At 38.5% G+C, this 24,032-nt stretch overlaps 1 protein-coding gene across 4 annotated transcripts; it reads left to right on the top strand.

Moving 5' to 3' along the window:
- The first annotated feature begins 10,700 nt into the window (after positions 1 to 10,700).
- Positions 10,701 to 20,417, top strand: LOC129091383 (uncharacterized). 4 transcript variants are annotated; one of them, XM_054598979.1, is made up of 11 exons: positions 10,701 to 10,800; positions 14,019 to 14,059; positions 15,744 to 15,779; positions 15,971 to 16,186; positions 16,286 to 16,561; positions 16,738 to 17,016; positions 17,108 to 17,329; positions 17,763 to 17,870; positions 17,952 to 18,167; positions 18,626 to 18,730; positions 19,573 to 20,415. In XM_054598979.1, the coding sequence occupies exons 2-11, from the start codon at positions 14,026 to 14,028 to the stop codon at positions 19,722 to 19,724; spliced, it is 1,644 nt and encodes a 547-aa protein (XP_054454954.1). In that variant the 5' UTR covers positions 10,701 to 10,800; positions 14,019 to 14,025; the 3' UTR covers positions 19,725 to 20,415. The 4 variants fall into 4 exon arrangements, with proteins under 4 accessions (XP_054454954.1, XP_054454956.1, XP_054454955.1 ...); XM_054598981.1 differs by lacking the exon at positions 10,701 to 10,800 and having other exon boundaries at positions 13,954 to 14,059; positions 18,629 to 18,730; positions 19,573 to 20,417; XM_054598980.1 differs by lacking the exon at positions 10,701 to 10,800 and having other exon boundaries at positions 13,954 to 14,059; positions 19,576 to 20,417.
- Positions 20,418 to 24,032: the final 3,615 nt, after the last annotated feature.

Raw genomic sequence — 24,032 nt, 5'->3', positions numbered from 1 at the left:
ATCAAGGTGATGGAGGTTGGCTGGCTGGTTGGTTGCAGTTAGAGTAAGCACTCATATTAAGTAAGGTAGTATTATAATTAAGCTCCAGATTTTGGCTCGTGACTCCTTGAAATCTGTTAACAGTTCACATGAAAGCAAAGATTTGAGAAAAGTCTGAAACCATAAGTTTAACTTTACACTTCAGATATATATTTTTACGTATTTTCTACTCTCCTTTACTGCTATTTATCTTGTGACCTGCCTGATTTTTTTGTGTACCGTCGTGGGGGTTTTGACGCTCAGGTTGCAAAACTCTGGGTTAAAGGTAAGGCTCAATTTTAGGGAAATCAATTTTTGGACCTTTTAAAAACATAAAGAGATAAAGAAAGATTGACATAGATATTGCTCAGTATATGTACAAAACCTGGCCAGGTCCTTCACATATGCACTATTATGGTTTGTTTCATGCAATGAAACAATATGCATTACAGTTACTGCGACTTTTAAAAGAGCTATATTCTAAATGCTATAATACAGTCAGCAGGGTTTGATTGATGATGATTGACCGGATGTATGCAAGACAATCCAAGCATGGACTGTTTATGTCTCACTGGCCAAAAGGAAGTCTGCTAGTTGAGCATTTCTGGGCAAAAGAGCGATACCACAGAGGGAAGAGGACTGGCTGTTGTTGAATCCCCAAGATGATCTGAGAGTGACAGGGTGGGCCGCTTCAACACAAACACAACGCCCTGTCAGCGCAAGAGAACAAGGCAGGACAGGAAGAGCAGGAAGCTGAAGAAAAGCTTGTGAAAAAAAACTGTAACCACTTGAGAATAAAGTGTCTAACCACTTACAATACATTTGGGAAAAGTGATGTGATTAATGACGAGGAAATGTTTTGGAGAAACATTGTTGCTGGCTATTACGTATAAAACGTTTTTCATTAAGGCATTCTAGCACTGGCAGCAAATGTAAGGGGCTCAGTGCCTTTCAATAGACATAAGAGAGGTCAGCTGTTACCAATGGCCAATTGTAGAGAATAGCACACTACACCACCGTTTTACAACATTTCACATTTAGGCCTCTCTTATCTAAGGCTGAGAAAGCATGGAGTGTTAACACTCACAGGGTTTTGCAGATTAACACTATCATTCAAGTATACCAGGAGGGACCAGAGGAGGTTGATTTATTAACAAAGTCTCATCAAATATTGAAGAACATTGAGTCTGTACTAGGCAAGATAAGGGAGCTCAAAGGACAGGCTGAGAGTGGACGTGAGCACAATATTTGGGATGTAAAGGGGCAAAGGGGAAATACACAAGAGAGAAAGATGAAGAGTTATAGTTTGCATAAAGCAGAGTAATCAGATTCTGAGAAAAAAAAGTGGGGGTGAGAGGACAGCCGTGACTGGAAGAGGAATGAGAGCGAGGGGAGAACTGAGCCAAAATCAACAGTAACGTGAGGATAATGACAGAATGAAAGGAGGGATAGTCATGTTTAAGTGCTATTTGATTTCACCCTCCAACTATGGAAACTCCAATCACACCTCCTGAAATGCCCACGTCAACCACTGCAACCAATTATAAACGTCACAACTTGTCTCGTCTTCGCTTTCCCCATCATGTCACTCAACTCCTACGCTCTGCCACAACAATAGCTCAGAATTAGTTCCTCTTGCCAGCTGTTAGGCTCTCCTGTCCCTGTGCTGGCCATCAGCCCTCCAAATACTCTTGACTTTTCTTTCTCATGGGAGAACGGTGGTGGCAGAGAGGAGTGGATTGCACTCTCTTGACAGAACAGTCTTCCGGCACCTTCTGTCAGAGGCAGAAAACTCAATTTTCACTGTCTTACACCGAATCTTTTTTTCAGACTCTCACTTGAACTGTTCTGCAATATGACTTATTGGTTTGTTTGTATTCTTCTCCTACTCTCACTTATTCAGAGGTCAGATGAAAATGGCCAGGACATCCTTCACCTCCAAAGTATGGCTTATTTGTAATGTCAGCAAGAACTTAAAGGCTTATTTCACTGTTTTAATTAGGGAACATGATTTAGAACCATATTCAATTCCTTATGTTGCTGTGATGGCTGATTTTAAGATTGTGGCGAGGCGACAGTGGTCTGCGGAAAATGAAGGCCACCAAAGACAGATAACAGCTACTTTTACTGCATGTTAGCTTCAGATAAACTTTGAAATTATATTTTTACACAGAATGAAGCCTGTAAATGTTGGACTATCAACTTCTGTTTTTAGACTGACTTAAAAAAATGTGAATCTAGTTTCTTCTTATATCTCAACATTGCACTTTATTATATCATTTTGTCATGCGCTTGCCTTTTTTCCTGATCTCATGAGCTACTGTTTCAAAACTTGGATAGGAATTTCAACAGTCCTGCAATGTTAGAGTAGAGAATAGGGACATCTGAAGATTTCAGAAGTCCGTCTACCCATGGGAAACCGATAGAGCAGCTTGACTTCTGATGATCTGAAGCCATGTGGAGACTCAGAGAGAGGATTTTGATAGATTTGAGCCGGCTTCGGTTCACAGACGGTAAGGATACGGAGTGAGGGTAGGAGGAAGAATCAGACACTGATTAAATAATGACAACGAGGACAGAGATGGATACCCTCCTTGAGCACCTGGAAAGCTAAGATGGATGGATGGAGAGATTTTGCAGAGAGATATCAGTGATGCCCCTCATCTCTACTCGTCTTTGCCTTTTCTGAGATCTTTTCTGTACATCTTGCTTTATGCAAAAAAGCGCAGACTTTGAGGCTTGTTTGGTTGCTTTAGTCCTTGAAGGGCTCCGTATAAACAAAACATTATGCAGCATTTTTTTAATAAGTCAAACTCAAGTTTACCACGATGCAAATTATGCAAGATCAAAAATAATGCTGGCTCAGTTTGACTGATTTAAATGTGTCATGCCTATTTAAATGTATTTAAAATGTCAAATTATAAGAGGAAGTATCTTCTGTTAAAATATCTTACTGTAAATTCTCTGTAGTTTGCTGTGATGGCTGGTGTGACAGTGTTGCCTGTGTCTCAAATGAATGAACTATAAAGACTTTATGGACAGTCAGTTCAACTCATACTCATATTTCATCTTTTTGTGAATCTCTCTCTTTCTCTTCATCTCACTCACTCTCTCCGTATGTAGGACAGAGCATGTGTATAGATATATTTTCAGTGTATCGGTCCCCGGAAAGTAGAATTGGAGATCATCCAAGGAACAGATTGTCCCACTTTTACGTCCCTGCAAAAGTAGAGCGGCCAAGTTCTGTCCTCTATATCCCTCTCTTTCATTGGGTCTCCACCCTTCAGCCTCTTTCACACCGCCAGTGATGGGGTACCATCAAGAACACTCTAGGCCTACTCCAACACAAGATGGATGGGATGAGTCACTAAACTGGGGGGAGAGGGCACTCGGTTTTATATGAATGGTGCATAGCTAGCCATCAGGTCTGGGGGTGGTGCTCTGACGTAGCAGTTAAAGGGGGAAGGGCCAGCTGGGGTATGAAGGGTACCCTACTGTATATAGCAACAGCACTTAGATAGATTCTCCTTATCCAACACAAACAGATGCCTGTTAGGCAATTGCATATCTGATGTTCATCAAGTAAAACATGATAACCCTCCCTATCAGTAATTAAGTGGATGATTTAAAAAATGAATCCCAGCACTCTATTTCAAAATAAACCTCCTGCTCTTTCCAGTTTGATCCTCCCCATTGCCACCTCACCGGGGCGGATCTTTTTTAAGCAAAAGAGGCCTAGGCTTTCTTCATAGGTCACACATCGCCTGATGCTCCAAGCACGTGTGCGTGCGCATACACACATACTGTGTGATCGCACACACAGTTTGACTCTTTAGGCAGCACTCACACACATCTGTCCTGAATGTCTGGCAGAAAGCAGCATTAAGTGCCAGACCAGTCAGCTTCAGCTTGGCTGGTGGTCTCGTGTACATCAAAGTGGGCTATCTTTCCCCTCAGACTGGATATAATTGGGTCAGGTGGAGCATGCGCTAAGGGCCTCGCTTGGGCTAAACTTGGCTGGATGGGCTGGGAGACCTCAATGCAGTACAGATTTAGGAGTGTACATCCCCCTGTGCAATTTCTGAGACTTCCCCCTTCCCGTAAATATTGTTTGATACAGTAGCTAACAGTAGCTACACGACAGAAAACAACTTTTTCTTTACTAGCCTTTACTAGAGTATAGGATAGATTTGTATTGTATTTCCAAGCTATAAATGGATGATATAATAGAACAAATGTATGCCAATATGAGTCTTATATTAAAATATATCAATCAAATATTTCTGTTTTATAGGTTTCCTGCAATTCCAGTCTCCAAATCAAGTTACCCCCATGTGTGACACCAACTGCAAGATTGAGGACCTCTACACAACATAACATACCTTCAGTGTTTTGCCTAGTGGCCCAAATATGAGACACAATGTTCTTGTTATCATTTAGTTGTTTTGCCTTCAGCAATGAATTACATGACACCAGATCCCAGGTCTGTAGCAGACCTGAAACCAAACTTGTGTGTTACAATATTTTGTGTGCCTGCACAACACCATCTATCTAATAAATGTATCATCTTCCCTTTCATTCTCCACACATGATATGACAAAAAGTGAATTAAAATGTCATTAAAAAATGATAAAAGGAAACTGTGCAGCAGTTTTGCAACAACAAAAGAAGTAGAAAAGAGCCGATGTCATAACATTTCCATTAACATAGACCATCTTTTCAATTCCTGGTATTAAGTAACTTTTCAAGAGCATCTTCTACTTTATATTTGTTTCCCAGAGCTCATGTCTGAAGACCTCAGGCCTCAAATACAATGAAAGCAGGCCACAGACAAAGTCAGACACACAGTGATGAGCGCAAGATTAAGGTGGATTGTATGGCAGATAAACAGCCATGAATAGACCATGTCCACTAGTGACAGTTTCACTTACCTTGCACGTCCATCAAGATAAAGGTAACAATGAGAGACAAAAGTCAACAAGATACTAATAAATGCTGTTAGACATGGCTGACAAAGTGAGTACCATGTTGATGCCTGTCAGGCCACATAACAGTGTGTCCACCTACCATGTAATGGGGTGTAATTGGCTGTACTGACAGGAAGACCCTTTATTCTTAGCTTTATGCTCTACTTATAACTATTACTCTGCCATTAACGCTGTATACATTGGATTTTCTAATAAGCCTTTTTACTAAACAAGTAACATGTATAACCTTGAACCAAGAGGGCAAGAAAAAGTTTGAAGAAACCCTCAAAATAATGTAGTATTTGGAATAAAATGGCACCATCACGTGTTTTTTGGAGGGCATCTCTACAGAAAACAAGTTTAATGTAAGACTGGAATGAAAGTATTAAATGTGCTGTTTCCATCCAAGATATTTTGTGGAAAGCGTGTTCTCTACACCTGCTCTTGACTCTAATCAGATGTGCACCACCTTGTTACAACCGTCAATTGAGCCAAAAAGCACCAGCTTCAGGGCCATCTGACCCTGCCGGCTTGAAATGGGCTCAGCAGCCTAGAAGCTAGATCACGTCAGCAAACAGTGAGGTTAATGAGGTGAGACCCCTTTACTATGGCTAAAGGTCTATGATCACCTACTTGCGCTTTAGCCCCGTCCTTATGTGATGTATTACTCCCGTTTTCCCGTCATTAGATTAACATACTATGGACTCTAACTGGTGTACCGCTGGTTTAAAAGCTGGCAAGTGCAAAGTAGTGTTTCCTTGATAAAGTCCTTCAATCAGTACATCTAAAATCTAGTTGTTCCCCTCTGAGCCATCTGTCCTTGAATGAACTTGAATTTGTGTTAAGAAATCATGCAGATAGAGCTATTTCAGTTCTTCCTAATGGTGGATATGTTGCAGTTTGTTGGATTCTGTTTTCATGGCTTAGAGCAATCCTCAAGATCTTTCCCCTGGTGGAAATCTCCCTGTATGTAATAAGGAGAAGCCTGCAGAGTCAGGGGAAACAGCTCTTCTCTCCCGTTCCATCTTAATGAGCACAACAATAAGACTTTGTGAGTTCCCAAAATAACAATTAGAAGTCCATTAAAAATCATATTAAATGATCATTTTTATTTTAAGAATGAAATTACTTCTCTTATTTGATGATGCCACTTAAAATGTCAGGCAGAAGATGATCTGTGGCATTTTCTTTGCAGATTTTACAATGTTTGTCCTTGAATTAAAAGCTTATGAATAAGTGTGTGCGTGTGTGTGCGTGTGTATGTTATTTGAATGGGCACGTGTGTATTGTTTTTTATAGCTCCATACAGCTATAGCCCAATTTAATACTACCATGGGACTGATTTAAGGAACATTTTGTTGTGGGTTTTGCCTTTCTGCTTCATAGACACCATAGTAGCTTGCAGCTAATAGAATCTAACTGCATTCCTCCACAGCAGTGAGCTGTCACTGAAAATATTCTCTCAGCATGTCTGTATTTTGTCCTACAATCTCTCCATACCAAACTCTGGGGAATTACTGTACCATATAGCATTGTCACATCTGTTACACTGATTGGCCTATGTATCGACTTGTGCTCTTCCTGCAGAGATCGGAGAGGACAGAACAGGACTCAGCAGGAAAGAACAGCATGACAGTGGACAGGATGAACTGGAAATAAGTGGGTAGTGATGGTGAAATCAGAGAGACACACACATCTCCACTGACAAATCCAGGTTTCTGGCCAATTCAGTGTAATTCATGTCTTCCAATCCTTTGTCATAATCAAACTGTTTTGGAATTACCCACACATTACTTATAATCACTAAGTCCCTCTTTTTGGCATTGATAACATCAGCTGATGTTCTTTGTTCCATTATGATCAATTGTTCTGTGTATCTTAGGAAGCCATTTATCTTAGTGTGCCCACTCTGCTTTAAATTGCCTTGTTTATTTTTCCTTCCTTTTCCAAATAAATTCCCCCAGGTGCACTTTGCCAATAGAAAAAATAACCTTTTAAAGCCAGCAACGCTTGTTGTGCATTACACTGTGCAGGGTAGGTCTTAGGAGGCTGTGCAAAGTCAATTATGTTGCATCTAAAAGGATGATCTTGTACAGAGCTGGAACACACCACAGCGTTTAGGTGTGTGTGTGTGTGTGTGTGTGTGTGTGTGTGTGTGTGTGTGTGTGTGTGTGTGTGTGTGTGTGTGTGTGTGTGTGTGTGTGTGTGTGTGTGTGTGTGTGTGTGTGTGTATCGTTTTCTGGGTTCCTTATTGGGTTTCCACCTTTCCACCTTTCCACCAGCTGACACCATAAACACTGCGAGCAGGTAACAATTTTGACAAGTTGCAACTAAAGAAGTGTGTGAAATGTGGGTGTTGATGAGCTCTCGTTTGGTTCTGTTAAATGTTATACAAGGTTATAAGTGTCTGGATGGTATTAAAGAGGAGTTACATAAATTTTGCTTTTACATACACACAAGTATTATTGTTTCTTTCTCCTAACTCCCAGGCTTATTTCTACCTTATGTTATCGACATCAATTATTCCCCATTAATTCTGTGCATGTATCACTGTAACACAACGGGTCATAACCCACATTGTAACTGTGGGGGAGCAGTTGTAAGTACTGCAATGTACAATTCTGATTCATAATGAACATGGAATAACCTACATGGAACGGGGTCTTAACTAGTCACAAGGGATTCAATTATGGCCACATAGTTGGAATCAGCATGAAAGGCTCATTTAGTGAAATGAACTTTTCCACCATCACTGTCCACTGTTTCCAGTAAAGAAAGCCTGGCATCAAGTTTTTCAGTTAAAATGACGCCTTAATGTATCTTTTTGTAATTCAATTTTTTAATTCACATTAACAGCTGTCTTATGCTTGAAAACCATAGCTACTAAAGCTTATATGCACATCAGTAGAGCTCTCTATCTAATCAGTTTTAAAGCTGTTCTGGATTGATATAAGCAATTACTTTAGTGTTTTCTTTGAAGGTTTGGTGATCTTTTTAATTATTTCTCTGTCCCACTTTGCTCTTCTTGCCAACCTACATTAAACATGGGAATAAGACCTCAGAGGACATTTAAATTTGTTTCAGTTTTTGTATCATATTCACTTTACATTACTTTGATTGTGAGATACACACGTTATTCAATTCCACCAAAAATGAGAGTATAAATTAAATTAAAAAAGTAAGTACCTTTTAGTCTGCAGTCCAGGCTGTGTTGCTCCTCGTTGTATCCGCAGTGACCTCCTTGATAAACCACAAAGAGAGTAAAAAAGGGGGCCGGGATTAGAAAATGAGTGAAAGATCCAGTTGATGAAATATAGATGAGGAAAAACAAGAAAAAGTGATTTGCTTTTTCTCTTGCAAAATCACATTTTCATGGCTTCTAGTCTCTAAATGTGCATTGGTGTGAGCCAGCCCCAGCCCCTGTATTGTGCAGCCTCTCTTTCTGTTTTTCATTCACACACACACAATTTCCCTACTCTATGCCCCAGTAGAGCCTTCTCTGTCTCTCTCCCTTTCTCTCTGTTACACACACATTCATGCACTCCCTCTCCAGTGTGGTGTTCTCTCTCTCTCTCTCTCTCTCTTACTTCAGCTGTTAGATTGATCTCTCTCCTTCGCTATCCTTCCACTCTTTGTACTTCCACTGTGTACCGACTCTCCACCATCCATCTGTCAGTTCCTCTTTATGCTTTTTTTTGTATCCAAGTGCTCTTCTTTTCAATTATCCCCAATTTTTCTTCATTACTCTCTCTCACTCCGTCCTCTTGGTCTCTCACTGTTCCACCACATTTTATCCTCTCCTTTCTCTCTCTCTCGCTCATTATTTTAGTCACTCTATCAATCAAACACACTCACATTGGTCCCATGATATGATTCCCTCCCCTTTATCCTTTCGTGTCTCACACGAACAGTGAATGGATTCAGGCCACCTCTTTGTCCCCCTTGTGTCTTTGATGCTGAGAGGTACTCATAGAAATAAAGAAAGACTGCTTTTCCTGACCGTTTTTTTTCCATTCATAAATGCGACTTTATTACCAATGCAGAAGAGATAAACGATGATGACAGATAATGCATTTACATGTTGTGGAATAGTTAATACAATCTTCATGAATCTGTCAAGAAGGTGAGCGCCAACTAGTCTGACTATGAGTTATTGCGGTTTCTGTAATTTAAAGGGTCTATTCATGTAAATCACACACAAAAACACATTTTTCTCAGCTTCCCCTTGTGGCATCTTGCCATGCAGACGTCTCTGGTTTTTAAGTGAGGTTTTGAAATACGTGCTGCTGGGAGTTCTGTCCAAATCCCAGTGCAGTGGAGCTGAATAGCATTTTGTTTGTTATGCTCACCAGATTGAAAAATGACATTTTAAAGTCTAAGCAGCAAGATAAATATTGTCCCATTTATGCTGGATGATCCACAGACCTCACCCTACTGTTTTAGTGTTTTGGCTGAACTGACCATTTAAAAACATAAACTGATTACCCTGGTGGGTTGATCACTTTTTAAATTCCCTACTTTAAAAGATAGTAATGTAACAGATATCCATGCAGAATTACACCAATTGGCCTACTGAGGTTGATACAATTATAACTCCTTACAAAACACACTGATGGACCTAATAATGGATGATAACTACAAGCTGGGCAATCGATCAAATGTATATAGCACATTTCATTAAAACTATTCACATGGTCTTTCATTACTTCCCAACTCTGATGTTTTATCTAAAGGTTGATGTATGCTTCAAACTAATTAGTTCTTACGACATGTCGTCCAACCCCGTCTGAATGCAAAAGTGTACATACATGTTTACAACAACCAAACTCAAACGTAGAGAGGGTCATGACATGATAATCGTTCAAATATAATGACGATAATGTCCATGGTGTTGTACTTGGTTGGAAGCTTGAAGGTGATGGAAGAATGAAAAAAGGGATCTTGACAGAGATGTTTCAAATCAACCTCTATTCTCACCTCTACACACCCGTCCTATCACTGATTGTTGGATGGTTGGTTTTGACACGTTAAAGAAAAAGGTGCGTTGGAAGGTTTCAAACACTATTCAACAAGCACTTTAGTTGAAACACACTGACCTGCTAGTGAAATGTGGATTTAAGTTTTAACAGACGGTGTTTTGTGGCAGTGTTTATTGACAAATACACTGACTGGAAAAATAGTCCAGTCATTATTACCTCAACGTGTGGGGAGAGAAAAGTCATAGAGAGGTACGACATGCACAAAACCTTAATCATTCGGCTATCAGGACTAAAGCTAGTCCAGCTCTGATGAATCCTAGTGATAAATGTCGTTTGCGACGTACTCAAGGAAAGACTGCATCAATATCAGTATTCGGTATAACCACAATGTCCACAACCACAAGGGGAACAACTTACGTAAAAAATTATAAATATTTAATATGGAATATGTGTCATGATACCGAGTAAGTTTATATAATAATTCTCAGTGTATTGGCTGAGTGATAAATGTCCTTATGCTTGCTTTATGGTTGCTCTTAGAGCCCATCAGAGAGAAGGATAGAGGACAGAGGAAGGTGAGCTGGGTTGAAATACATTAGAGCACACTCTGAAACCTGTCATATCCGGCCTCTTAGACGACATGAAACCTGCATTGTAACCCTTGACAAGAACTGCAGTGGGTGCTCTCCTTTAATGGTGCACCACTCCATGGTGCGTATTCATTACACTTTCATCCTACCTTGGTGCATCTGCTGCCTTTGCTGCCCATTGTCCCTAGATGAGAAACTAGCTTTCGTCCTGCTTTCTGTGTGAACGTCTCTCACGCCAAAGGCAAGGTGAGGAAAATGCTGGATAGGTTTTTTATTGTTTGCTTTGTTGTGGTGTGTTTTACAGAGTGCATCTACTTAGTAGAGTGCTAGAGTCAGAGTGAAAAAGAAAACAAAAGCAGAAGAAGAGATGGGAGTAGAGAGCAGGTTGAGAGAAAATTATTGATTTATGAAATCGAAGCTGGAAAGCACAGAGAAGGTTTTGCTTTAGATCACAGGCTTGAAATGTGTCTGGCTTGAAATGATGTATTGTACATTTTCAGTGAGAGTATACACTAGTAACAATATACATATTAGTATTAATAAACCATACATTCACTACTTGTGACCACTGCAGACATAGACCAAGATTGCTTTGCAAATTCACAGCCCTGTATACAGTTACTCACTCTTGAAATTTAACATTTTATATATATATATTGTATGATGAACAATGAAAAAGCTGCCTACTCTACAGACAGTCTCAAACCTGCGTTAAGGCCTTTTTCCTGAATTATTTTCTCAAGGAAAACCGGTGCAGTGCTGGACTCTGGTGGCCATTTCAAGTTACTGAAACAGAGACCTCAGCCTATTTCTAAAATGTGAGCAATGAAACAGTGCTCTTTTTTTAAAGTTTCAGAAATATGTCAACATTCACTGTTTTCTAGTTCTTAGAAAGTAGTTCCTTGAAATGTATTTCAACATTCATACCGTTGGTATGTCTTAGAAGCATGGGAATCTACTATGTACAAAATAAAGAAACAATTAGCTTTATAAAAATGATTCGGCTCTTTTTCATATCTTTCATTATAATACATTGAGGTTGCTAACAGTAAGTCAAAAAAGTACCCACTGCGCAAAAGGAAACTGTTTGGGTTCTGAGAAACAAGGCAACACCACATTTTGGTTTGACATGTTACATGTGGTTATCGGTTTTTCCTTTTCAGCGGATCAGCTCAAATGTGTTCTGCTTTTCTATAATGTGTGAAAGAAGAAGTTGTTGACCATTACTCAGCTGTTTATTTTGAGATATTTCATTTAACACCTAAAACCCACAGTGTCCTGAAATGATCCGCCCATGTAGTTAACAATTACAGAGTGCTCTACAACTGTGTGATATTAAACTTTTTGAGTGTTGAGTTTTTGATTAGTTTTAAAGTCTGAACTGGGCACCTGTAGTACAGACAAGTTCACAAATATCTCATCTTATCTGTGTGTCGATTAATAGTGACCTGATGTTGACTGATGATTGTCACATATTCTTCAAAGGAAACTACATGTTGTTTTCCTCTTTTAGCCTCAGAGCCTCGCCCGTCAGTTTGATCGACACCACATTCTTACACTGTGATATCAGCTTACACCAACAACTAAACTCATCGGGTTTCTGCTTTGATCTGAGAAACAGCTGTGTCAGTTTCTCTGTGGTAGAAACATCTTTGTTAGAAATCAACTGATAAGCAGAGGGTACGTTATTAGTGACCATTATTTAAAACAACTGTAATATAACTGACTTTAGCCATCATGACCTTACATATCTGAATGTTGAGTTCCTGATAAACATAGAAGTCTATCATATATGTGTGTGTGTATGTTGGATGTGAGTGGACCATCTGAGTCCATAATAAAGATTTATATATATATTATTGTGAATGACTTCATGGTGCCTTGCTATAATTGAATGCCAAAGTTGTTTAGGATCTATAGCTCTATCCATCAAAAAAAACATCTTTATGAAATTGTAGCACTTATTTCATCTGTCTGGACCTCCACTGAGAGCTGCATTCCTGCAACTACACACTGCATTGCATGCTTCCAGCAACTGAAACTATTGAAAGTATTATTCGTCACAAGTTTCAGGTGCTAATTAGGGATGCAGCATGTAAATGATTCTCTTGCTGTTTTGTTCTGTCTGTGCCTTGTTAAACTATTTTCTCCCATACAAAAGCAGGATTGCTTTTAGATAATTTGAGTCTCTTGTTTGCCTTCTAAGTTAAACTGGGATTCTCTAACTATAGATTTTTGAATTAACAAATACCTATCTTTCGTGCCTATTTGCTTGGAGGACTTTGTTTCTCTTTTTCACTGCCTCTCGGTTAACCCGTCTGACTGTAGTTTGTCAAACTATGACTGGCCAGGTAAAGCATTTGTACTGTGGTGGAGATTCCCACACAATTTACTATACTAATACACAATTTATACTAATACTATCTATGTTCCGAGATGAGTCTCAATGAGCGTTGCAATAATGATCAAATAACAAATGAATGTCCTTGCGGTATTTTATTTCTTTGCATGAAAGAGCCAGAAGTTTACAGAGTCACCGGGAGCCTGCAAAATACTGAACTCCCGAGTAAGGCTGCTCACCCCTGTATATATGGGAGCCGGGGTGGCCAGGCTCAGTTCTGAGTTAGCATCTCCTGACAATGAATGTGTAATGGGGGGGGGTTATGAAGAACATAAGGGGTGCATGAATGTCTAGGAGAAGGAAGAAAGACAAAGGAGAGGCAGAAGACCAAAAGGTGGGTATGAAGATCAGGTGAGGAGGAAGGACAGAGGTGGGAGAAGGCCAAGGGGTGGGGGTATGAATGACAAAGAGGTGAAGGGCCATGAGGAGCAGGGAGGGGGGGATAACACCTTCCCACAGTGTAATACTATCATACAGAGAGACAAGGTTCTCGACCTTTAGAGTAAAATCTTCACATCATAGTACATTTCATTCAAAACCTTTTACACTATATACTTCCAACATACACTAATATAATTTTCCATTACAGTACATACTGACATTTATTAATCTTCAAAGAAAATATTAACTTCCCTCCTTTTTAGGAGTCCGTAAGTCACTAATCTTTAAGCTTTCTCAAGCATCAACTTCCAGTTTTCCTTCTCCTTTCTTTGTATTCTATATTCACTCTGTGTCTCTGTCTTTCTTAACATTCAGCTTGTGTGCTTTTCAAGTTGCTCTCTTGGTTCCTCTGCCACAATTTAGAATGTACTAGGTAAGTTCTGTTAAGATGATGCTGAGTACTGAGAAAACTATTGAGATATATTGTTGCAGAGGGGAAGAATATGTAGATACTGTGTCTACCAAGGCAGAAAGATCTAGATTCCTGCCTTCCTCTTGCAACACTGTTTGGCTCAGGCCCAATAGCAACTTCCTCAACATGACTCAAAACAGACACTTAGGGTCTGGTCACTTCCCAACTGCTCAGTCATTTTGATGATTCTCTTGTCCGTTGCTTCTCTAGCAGAGCCATGAGGGGGATACCACATCTGCTGCTTCTGGCAGGTAAGAGAGAACCAGTGAAACATGAACCGCTGGGTCTATACGTTTATATTTATTTATTTATTTATATATATTTATATTTATTTATTTATTTATTTATATTATATATTTATTTATTTATTTATTTATTTATTTATTTATTTATATATATATATATATATAGAGAGAGAGAGAGAGAGAGATTATATTTTTCAACATAGGTTTTTTGTTTTTGTGAGTGTTATTTGTTTGCTCAGCAGCTTTGATATTGCTTGAATACAGATTTTTAAATGTATTTGTGTAGTATAACATCTAATTTCATATTTTGTAGAGTATGAATATATCACAAACTAACGGTGAGGCCTTTGATAGAGTCCCTGCAGCTGGCGATCCTGGTGATAGAGGCAATTAATCAATTGTGCAACTAATTGCAATTTCCAACGTAGCTAAATCATACTGAAATGTTCTTCCACTTAGCGGAATTTTCTGTTATGAATTGCATTTAACATTTAACAAATAAGTTAAAGTTTTGCCTCTATAAAAATAACAGACATGCTCTTTAGTAAAGCATTAGGTTAGAGTAGTTAGTTGTTAGAAAACTAATACATTTTGATTTATAGGTGAGTATATTTTGTCATGTTTGGCACTCTATAATTACAGAATTCAATATGCAATTTTTTTTTTATCAAATTGAAACCTTTTGAGTATTAAGCTGAACATTTTCATGAAGCTGTTTGATTAGTTTTGTTATTATTGTTATAGTAATGGATTTAAACTGTACTGAATTACACTAAACTAAAGCACACATTACAATAAACAATATTGCTGAACAAGTTAAAGTTGATAAATGTATACACTAATACTAATGCACACGCATGCAGGCACTGGCTCAAGTATACTTGTGAGGATACTGGAGGCTTTACACTAACTCTACAATTAACTCACTGTGTTAGGGTAAATTTGAAATGTTATTAATAATATCAATAATTAATCTTGCATTGGATTAGTATTAAAATGTGTATAACTAGGTATGCAAACAGGCAGAGCTAAAATTATCAAATAAAATTTCTACAAATTGAACATAAATGTTATATTAATTTAAAAGGTGAGAAAACAGAAGAAACTAATTGAATGACAAACGACTAGAGAGAACATCACAAAGCAGTATGAGAGTAGTATGTAATGGAATTCAGCTGCTCAGGTTTTGGACTTTATCTGCCTGGCATTAACTTTTGTTTTTCACTTATTATTAGTTGCTTTGGACTAAAGCAAAAAAATAAAAGTTATGTCGTGTAATTAACCCTTTCCCCCCCTCTAACGGACAATTTTAACGGAGCTTTAGCCAGCTCTGACCCGGGTCCAACTACTATCCGGCATTGCTCCATAGACTCGCATTCAATAATTTTTTTGTATTTTAAAGGCTGCTTAGGAATTCTGACGAGCCAATCGTGGTTAAACATTGTGTAATAGTGATGCTCGTTATACTTCCTAACCTCATTAGCTGAAAATCTTTGAAGAAAACATCACACCGTTTGAGTCAAAAGTAATATATTTGACTATATCACCAAAAAAGTTGATTTTGCGAATCAACATTTTGACTTAGTGTCTGAAATGCCCCGCTCTAGATGGAAGAGACCAATGTTAACTGTGTATTATTACAGAAAGATTAATATTCTAATAAAGAATAAAACATTTTTTTTTGTTACAGAGCTCGTGCTCCTGGCAAGATGTCAAAATCCACAAGGTAATCAGTGTTCACAGATGTGCAAAAGCTGTCAGCTCTCCACCTTCCCTGTATTACCTCTCAGAGGTGTAAAATATCAATAGGTGGCAGCAATAACCATGTACAACAGCCCTTTGATGTTTCCTGTAATGGCATAAACTATGCCTCCACAATCTATATGTCTTATTTTTCTTTGTCTCCTGCCTCCTTAGTGTCTATCTCACCCACACTCAAGCAGATCTTCTCAGGGGACTTATTTATTCTGCGATGTAACAGCGGGAGCGGAGTGAAATGGTACTTCAACGGCACGGAACAAGTGCTGACAGGAGGAACCTGGAAGATAGAATTTGCTTCACCCATGCACTCGGGCTTTTATCAATGTGAGAGCAACGGGGTAAAGAGTGACAGTTTCTACATCGAAGTCCTCGGTAAATGTACCACATGAACATAAGCATTACAGTTCAAACTCCCAAAGATGTAAAGCGAGATACACAAATAATTTTAAAATTTATCTATTTACCATTCAGATTACGTCCCCAGTGCCTCACTCACCATCAAGACAGGCCAGCCAGTGGTGAGGAACGGAGGTTCAGTTGTCCTGCAGCTTGGCAATGAGGATGGTCTGAAGGGATGGAGGTGCTGGGTCTTTGACGGAGGATCCACATACATGATTCTGTTGAGGTTGAAGAATGACAGCGTGAGAGTGGTCTTTCAACCCAACAGACTGAAGGTCCAACAGACCATTTTCTGGTGTACTGATACTCAAGAGCGCAGAAGTAACCAAATCATGGTCAGGACCTCAGGTAGGCCTACTGTTATTTTAATGTTCTGACAAAACCAAGGGGACATGCAGGTTCACGACGAACAACCCCTTTGACAATGTAACATCAGCATAATCAACATAGTACCAACCTCACAAGTGTTTTTAGTCATTTAAATTATAGGGGTAAACTCTAATGCAGTCATCTACTTCTTTCAGAGAAGGACATATCGTTGGAAATGTATCCTCTGCCTGCTGTGGTCGGGGAGAGTCTGACTCTGAAGTGCCTGGCCTGGGGCGCCGATCAAATTAGCCGCACTATTTTCTACAAAGACGATGAAATAATTCTGGATAGTCTGAGTTCTACCTACAAAATCCCCAAAGTGACAGAACTTGCAAAGGGAAGATATAAGTGTGATGCCACCTTCACATACATGAGGGACTCTGTCGGGCCAGCGTACAAAGTGGTCTCTGATATTCAAGAAGTGTTTGTTCAAGGTACACATATCCAACCAACACATGCATCTTTTTCTCCAGTGGACATTCACAGCAACTTCTTAAGTCTGTCTCCTCATTTGTTCTTTTTCAGCACTTCCTATGCAGGCATTTCTCTCTACAAACATTGGCATGTCGTGTTATTGTTCACTTTGTCCCAGTGATAGCACCTATCATTGGTACCACAAAGATTATGGTCAGTCTTGGGCCTTTTTGGATTCAAGCCTAGGATTCATGATGCCAAAAGCGAGTGGTACCTATGCGTGTAGAGCTGTGTGGGCCGTCGGGAGGTCTTATCTCAGCAATGTTCACACTTGTGAGTTCCTGCTTTTGTTACTGCTAACGGAATTTGACATTGTTTCCTTGACAATCTTACAAATTAAGCACAGTTAACTCGTCATGAGCACTATCCAGCCTGTGAGAACATTTGGATGCAACGTACTAAAGGTCAAGATATAATTGCATCTCTATAGCATCAATTTTAACCATTTTTAATGCCAGTCTTTTGAGACCCCTAACTTTATGGCATTGCAATACTAAATTGCTGAAGTACCCCTTTAAATTAGTATTTAACTAATGTTTTCCCATTTTATTTGGCCTGTCAGAGCTCTGTTAGTTGTCATATGTTGCTTTAAAAAAATCATATATCAATATTTAAGACTGAAATGCTACTAATTCAACCAATATGTACCATCTCAAGGTCACAGACACAGGGATTTCAAGTAACATATGTTCTGTGTCCGTCTCAGATCAACCTCCGACCAAATCTATTCTAATTGGTGTGTTCAGCGTGCTGGTGATTCTAGGAGCAGCCGCTGTGGTTTTTTATATATGGACTAAGAGGAGAAATACCACAGGTGAGTAATTATAACTTGTTTTACTTTTTTTTTAAGCACACTGATGGCATTAAATAGCATTTGTTTTTCTTTTGTTTTTAGGACCAATTTATGAGGATGTGCCGCTAAGGTCCCGAGACACAGGTGATGACAAATATGAGATGCTGCAGAAGGGTGCCCACAGGGAGGGCGAGTACGACACCATTCAACCAGAAGCACCAGGCAGACAGAAGAAAGAGGGTGAATACGAGGCACTGAAGAAAGAGGAGGTGACAGAGGGGACGTACCACACCCTGGGAATGGTGGGAGCAGCAGCAGGTGAGTGAGGATACGCAGCAGTGGAGAAGGAAAAGGATTGAGAATATGAGATAGTGGAGGAAAAGGAGGAACAAAAGACTGCGCCATAAAAGGATAGGTCTCAGTAGCTTTAATGCTTAAAAAAATAATCTAATTTCCTGCAAACCAGAAAAGTGAAGTGGTGTCTTTGTCACAATCCTAAAGTTCAAATTCTATGATAAGATGTTAACTTTGTAGTGACGTATGGGAAATTAAAGTAACTCTGGGTCATGTATCGAGAATTGTCAGATTAAACAGGTAATTTGCAGAGAGGAACACTTTGACCTAAAACAAAAGTATGTTAAAAAGGACCGCAAAATAACAAAATAATATCCTGTTTAGATATACAGTATATATGCATAGTGGAGCAAGTAGCAGCTGTTGCGATTTCTTTTTAAATTGTATTTATCATGTATTTTATGTGGACACCCTTCAATCAGAAGCACCAGGCAGACAGGAGAAAGAGGGTGAATACGAGGCACTGAAGAAAGAGGAGGTGACAGGGGGGACGTACCACACCCTGGGAATGGTGGGAGCAGCAGCAGGTGAGTGAGGATACGCAGCAGAAGAGAAGGAAAAGGATTGAGAATATGAGATAGTGGAGGAAAAGGAGGAACAAAAGACTGCGCCATAAAAGAATAGGTCTCAGTAGCTTTAATGCTTAAGTTTTTTTTTACAATTACAACAAAATAAGATCCTGTTTATATATATATATATATATATATATATATATATATATATATATATATATATATATATATATATATATATATATATATATCCATCCATCCATCCATCTTCCGTAACCGCTTCTCCAGTTAAGGGTCGCGGGGGTGCTGGAGCCGATCCCAGCTGTCAATGGGCGAAGGCAGGGTTCACCCTGGACAGGTCGCCAGCCTATCACAGGGCTGACATATATAGACAGACAACCACTCACGCTCACATCCACACCTACGGGCAATTTCAAAGTCATCAATTAACCTAAGGTGCATGTCTTTGGACTGTGGGAGGAAGCCGGAGAACCCGGAGAGAACCCACGCTGACACAGGGAGAACATGCAAACTCCACACAGAAGGTTGTCCAGCCCGGGAATTGAACCCGGGCCCCTCTTGCTGTGAGGCGACAGTGCTAACTATATATATATATATATGTATATATATACATATATATATGACCACAAAAGTATACACCACCGTATATATATATGTGTATATATATATATATATATATATGTATAATATATATATATATATGTATATATTATAGTATATATATATGTATATTGCATAGTGCAGCAGGTAGCAGCATAGTGCAGCAGGTAGCAGCTGTTGCAATTTCTTTTTTAATTGTATTTATCATGTATTTTATGTGGACACCCTTCAACCAGAAGCACCAGACAGACAGGAGAAAGAGGGTGAATACGAGGCACTGAAGAAAGAGGAGATGACAGGGGGTGTACAACACCCTGGGAATGGTGGGAGCAGCAGCAGGCGAGTGAGGACACGCAGCAGAAGAGAAGGAAAAGGATTGAGAATATGAGACAGTAGAGGAAAAGGAGGAACAAAAGACTGCGCCATAAAAGGATATGTCTCAGTAGCTTTAATGCTTAAGTTTTTTTTACAATTATAACAAAATAAGATCCTGTTTATATATATATATTTATATGTATGTTGCATAGTGCAGCAGGTAGCAACTGTTGCGATTTCTTTTTTAATTGTATTTTTCAAGTACAGTCAAAATACAGTCAAAAACACCAAATATTGTGTCAGCTCTGATCCTTTCAAATAATTTCTTCAACTCATATGTTTTCTCCGATCTAATGGCATCATACACATTTTTCATGGCAACTTTTTCTAATGTGAAAAGTAGATTGAGTGCTTAATAAAACAAAATTATGGAAAGGGATGAGTAAAGTCATATAGATTCATCTGTACAGACATAGAGAATGGTCCCATAATTTGACTTTTGTATCTTAAAATGTATATGGCTTACCAATGCTTTCTGTGATATTCTTTTATTTGTGCAAATAAGAAATGGCATAATATCGCATATTTCTGCTTTTGCATTCTAACATAAAATCACTTTGTATATCATTGTGTGTGTGTGCCGATCAGATATCTCTCTTGGGAGAGAGTGTCATTCCTGTTATGTGCTGAAATAAACTTTTGATTCAATCTGGTTGTGGTTTGTAAAATCACTTTAGCACAAAATGTTAAGAAGTTATAAACCTGTACTGCCTTTTTAACCTAAGAACTAATTAATGCTAAGGAAGGTTCAAGAATAATAATTAATTACACATGAAACTCAGGTGTTATCTCTCTAACTGTTTGTGATGCAGAGGAGAAAATAAAGGTCAAACAAGTTGACAGGACTGCTATTTAGAATGGCAGCGTCAGGGCAAGACAAAAACCAGTGCAGCCAGTTCAGCAACAATAAGTCAACTTTTGGGGAATAAAATTCTAAAAGAAACTACCTATCACTTACTTTGCATGCAGTAAACCGGACTACACCCTGTTAATTTTCTGGTACTAAGAGATCATTTTCTGAAACATTTTACAAATATAAAGCCATCTGCCCTAAAACAGGTGTTGTGTCATAAATAATGTAGTTTCCAGTTTTGAAGGTTTTCATTGTATTTATATGCTACTGGCAATATATACACCCGTCGCCTACTACAAGTTACTGTGTACTAGCACTTGACTATATTCTTTCTGGAAATTAAGCTTGAAAATAAAGTGAAATTCCAGCACTACTTACCTTTGAATGCAGTGTCACTGAGTCTGTTACTACTTGAAGAGTTTAATATGTTGTTTGTGGCTTTGTTTGCTAACCAGGTTTTAGCCATGGCCTGTTTTATCTGTCAGTCCCACAGGTGAGTCCTCACCACACTGTCTTTAATCACAAGAGTTTATCTGAAGGGTCAGCGTGTTTTGAGGACACAGAGGGAATAATTACGAACTAGAGGAGCTTTGAACGCATTTACCGCATCTATGTACGGACTGATCTCCTAACAGCCAATTAGCGTTAACTACTGCTGTTACCGAACATGACGTTAAAATATGGCGACTCACAAACAAGCTACGCTATTAGTAGGATTATGTGAGAATAGTAACGTTACATTAATGCAGATTGTTTTTGATATGGTAACATTAAAGTAAAAAAAAAAATCAATGTGCTATAATTTTGTAGGTTGGTTGTTTAGTTGATTAAAGGTTATTGTTTTGGTGCTAAATTTAAATATTAGACAATCTCAATTGTCTAATATTTGAACAAATGTTATATTCCATTTGGTTACTGTAAGTCTAAAACCCATAGTGACCTTTTGTTCATTTTGGTCTACATAACATTATGAAGGCAATTGATTTTAGTGGAACATGGACCTGTTCTATATTTGTTCTTTAAAAAGTGAGGAAACAGAATAAGCCTATTAATTAGGGTTTATGGTGACAACCACTAGGCAGGCAATGCTCATTTAATTGTCCCCTTGATGTCTTTTGCCTAGTCAGCCGAGAGTGGATTATTTGTGATCAGATTCATGCCCAGCTGTGAGTACATCACATCACTAACAGCCTTCATTGGTAAATGAAAAGATCAGTATCACGGTGCAAAGGCGGAGCATGATGAGGTAAATAAATATTAACACTCTAGAGCATCCATGTGACTACTTTTTATATCACTGGCAGATGGATGCATGATGATCCCATTGGTTTTTAGAGACCAGATCAGGTCAGTATGAGAGAATCCCTGAGCCAAAATCTATTTTTCTTCTTAATTTCCATGCTTTTATGCTTTAGCTCTGTGATCGATACACTGTCTGGAGAGGAGTAAGGCATTATGGGTAACATGAAACCACTGTATCCAAAGGTTTAAAAGGCTGCATTATTAATGCCTGAATCATGCATGAAGCAAAAGAAAGTTGGCTCAACCAAGACAAAACAGGTGCTGAAATTAAAATTGAAAAGCGCTGATTCATAATGGAACACTCAGCTGTAATCATCTTTTTTTTAGCAAGAGAGTTTATACATCACCTAAAAACATTAAAATATAAACAATTAAGTAATGCATAAGAATAAAAATCGTATAAATAATAACTAAGATCTGTCATTTTTGTGCAGGAATTATCACCTCTAGATTTTATTATACAATATTTTCCACATGTACATCATTTTTACATTTACAATTTTAATTAACAATCCAGAACAAAACATTTAACAAGGAAATGAATGAAGATGACAAAAACAGTAGAAACCCTAACATTTATTAGGCTATCCAATCTATTAGTGAACTCAACTCAGTGAAACTGTATCAGCCAAAGGGATACCTTTTCATAATCTAACACAGGGATATTGTTTTAGTCCTTGACTTTGATTTTGGAGCTAGATAGTTACATTACAACAACTACTAACAAAAGTAAAACAAATTGCTCATGTACAGCGAACTGTCATTGTTGTCCAATATCAGCCAGTTTAGTGATCTTTTAACATGTCTTTAGCGTGCTGCACTATAAAATAAAGTGAAAGGTAATGAAAGTCCACCTTTAAATGAGCTTGACTGATTGAGATCTACATGACTGCTCAACGGGACTAACATTCTCATTTTATTTGCACAGTTTTTTAATTTTGAATTACGCTACATAACTGGACCCACACAAAAGTCTCGGCTCAGGTTTTATTTTTGCTTTGCCACTGTGACAGAGAGCAGACACTGGCATGTGTGGGGGTTATTAGGTTATATGCTGATGTTTACACATAGAGCAAGAATTGCTTGAACACAACAGTAACATAAAATAAAATCAATGAAGCATATATTAGAAGTAAATCATATTGAACAAATTCAGATACTGGAATATTGGAAGAAACAGTCTCAAATAGACCCGATAGAAGTGTCTTTAAACTACCCTGGCTTATGACATTGCTTCTAGTGTTATATGAGGCATTTTTATCCCCCAGTTTATCAGCAGGCAGACAGGTTCGAGGCCTAGTACATCAAACATTTTTGCAGAAGGAATTCAAAATGCTGCATCTAAAAATATTAGTATGGGCTATTAATACTCCACAGAAAGCTGTGTGCAGTTATATTTGCAGGTGTTCAATTATCTTCTTAGTGGATGAGTAAACCAATACTACAGAGCAAAATATTTTGTTGTATTGGCACAAGTAACATGCTTTTTCTTAAAAGTGTGCACATTAAGGACAAAACTTTACATTGTTTTTAGGAGAAAAGCTTTTATAACATTGTGTGAAAACCATCAGAAAACCAGTTTTGGTGATTTTACTTGTTTTCACTTCAGTAGATGGGAAATACTCCTTGGGTTAGGGAAGCTCTACAACCATTTATGATTTGATTTCAAACTCAATAGTTTTTCACTCAACTACAAAAGTGCGCTTGTGACCAATGTGCGCCTAAAGATTTGTAATTATTCAAGTGAGAGGCATACAAATGAAATCCTGTCAGATAATATAGACATTTCTACAATTATTACAGTGAATAAACACCAAAGAAAGCCACAGCAGGCCTAAAACACAACCGTCCTATGAGAAAGATTGCAGGGAGGGTGATGGGTTCTAATACACTTACTTAGGTTGCCTCTCACACAAGGTACACAATTGCACACACAAACACAAGTTTACATTTACTAATGTCTTCACCTCTACTGTGGAGTCTCTTTGGATTCAGTTCAGTTATGATAATATAGTCAGACTTTCTGAAAATGGTCCACTCCAGCATTCGATTTTGAATCCCCACTTTCAAAGTTCTTCATGCCATCAGGTGAAGCTCCACGCTGTTGATGTACTGTTTCTGCCTCACTAAAGGCTATGTGCAAAAGATTTGCAGGTTTTATGTTAA

This window comes from Anoplopoma fimbria, chromosome 5, assembly GCF_027596085.1.
Source record: "Anoplopoma fimbria isolate UVic2021 breed Golden Eagle Sablefish chromosome 5, Afim_UVic_2022, whole genome shotgun sequence".
Lineage (NCBI taxonomy): Eukaryota > Metazoa > Chordata > Actinopteri > Perciformes > Anoplopomatidae > Anoplopoma > Anoplopoma fimbria.
This window is presented reverse-complemented; position numbering and strand designations above follow the sequence as displayed.